Source organism: Cladosporium halotolerans (assembly GCF_011745625.1).
Source record: "Cladosporium halotolerans strain TM138-S3 chromosome Unknown Sca367, whole genome shotgun sequence".
NCBI classification, from domain to species: Eukaryota; Fungi; Ascomycota; class Dothideomycetes; order Cladosporiales; family Cladosporiaceae; genus Cladosporium; species Cladosporium halotolerans.
The window spans coordinates 1-1,454 of NW_027191802.1; the positions used below are offsets into that span (position 1 = coordinate 1).

Here is a 1,454-nt window from a genome sequence, read left to right on the forward strand (position 1 = left end):
CCGTATCCTGAAGCATCTTGCCGCACACGCCGTCGTCGAAGAGGTCACCGCCGACACCTACAAGCAGACTCCTTTCTCCGACGCCTTGCTGACATCTGCTGGCGCAGGTATCGACTACTTGTAAGCCTGAACGGACCGAACAGTATCCTCACAGGAAGTGGGTCAGCGGAATAACCTCAGCCTAGTTACGATACCTCGGCGAAGCTGTACCTCAACCTCCCAGAGTACTTCCGCAGTCACTCCTATGATCCCCCTCCCGGCGCTCGCGACGGGCTTTTCCAACGCACCTTCGCTTGCCAAGGACTGACCGCCTTTGATTTTTACGGTGCGCCTGAGCAGCAGGACATGTCGAACACCTTCAACGAGTGGCTCAAAGCCTATCGTCTCCATCGCGACCCGTGGACTGACCTGTACCCTCCAGAGAACATCCTCGCCGGGTACAGTCAGGGACCGCTCATTGTTGATGTTGGGGGCAATCTTGGAGAAGACTTGGAGCTTTTTCGACGGAAGTATCCCGCACACGGTCAGCAACTGATCCTGCAAGACCTTCCTGACAAAGTGGCACGCGCAACTTGTTCAGCAGAGGTCCATCGCATGGCGCACAACTTCTTCACAGCGCAGCCCACGTTGGCGCGGGGTGCCCGTGTGTACCATCTACACAGCATCATCCACGACTGGGACGATTCGGACGCGGGGCGGATTTTGGGCCACATTAGGGATGCAATGATCCCCGGGTACAGCAAGCTGCTGATCAACGACGTCATTATCCCGGTACGCTAGCCATCCCGCCGCGACACGTCCGTGGATGTGCACATGATGGTGAAGCTGGGTGGCAGGGAGAGGACGGACGACATGCTGCGTGGCCTAGTCGAGAAGCTTGGGCTGAAGGTATGTGGTGTCTGGGGATCTGGTTCTTCGGAGACGAGCATCATGGAAGTTGAGCTGCCCTTTCCAAAGTGTGAAGCACAAGCTGCACCTGCAGTCGGCGTCGAAGTGGCGGGTGTCAAGCGAGGACACTCGGTAGTAGAGCGGCAGGGCACAGCGTGGAGGGTCGGTAGCGGTTCGGGCTTGCTTGAAATTCGCAAGCTTAGCGCCTCCCTCACTTGAGCCTGTGGTCTCCGCATCTCACGTCGGGTGGGTAGTCAGGGTTAGGGTTGGGGTTATGTCATCTCTGGTCTCTCGAATAGAAATAAGGTCCATGTGAGTTTTTCCATCATGTCTGTTACAAAACTCGGCTGAAAGAGCTTGCACGCGATATCTTGCTGTAAATTTGGTACAGTAGATTTTATACAGTCTGTCTGTAAACAACCACGGCCAAAGATGGAAAAAGATAAAAACCGCACGACATCGTGCTACACGACACCGCGCCACACAACATCGCGCCACAACTTTACGGAAGCCTGACAACGCTTAGCGGTCCCAGTCGTGAGGCCCATTTCCTTCCCGACGTCTGC

General features: G+C 55.8%; 1 protein-coding gene across 1 annotated transcript; it reads left to right on the forward strand.

Moving 5' to 3' along the window:
• On the forward strand, window positions 1-780 carry WHR41_09616 (uncharacterized protein; the record flags this gene model as incomplete). The annotated part of the gene is made up of 2 exons (XM_069378219.1): window positions 1-120; window positions 186-780. Coding segments are annotated over 2 exons (183 nt in total), but the record flags the coding sequence as incomplete, so codon positions are not given.
• Window positions 781-1,454: the final 674 nt, after the last annotated feature.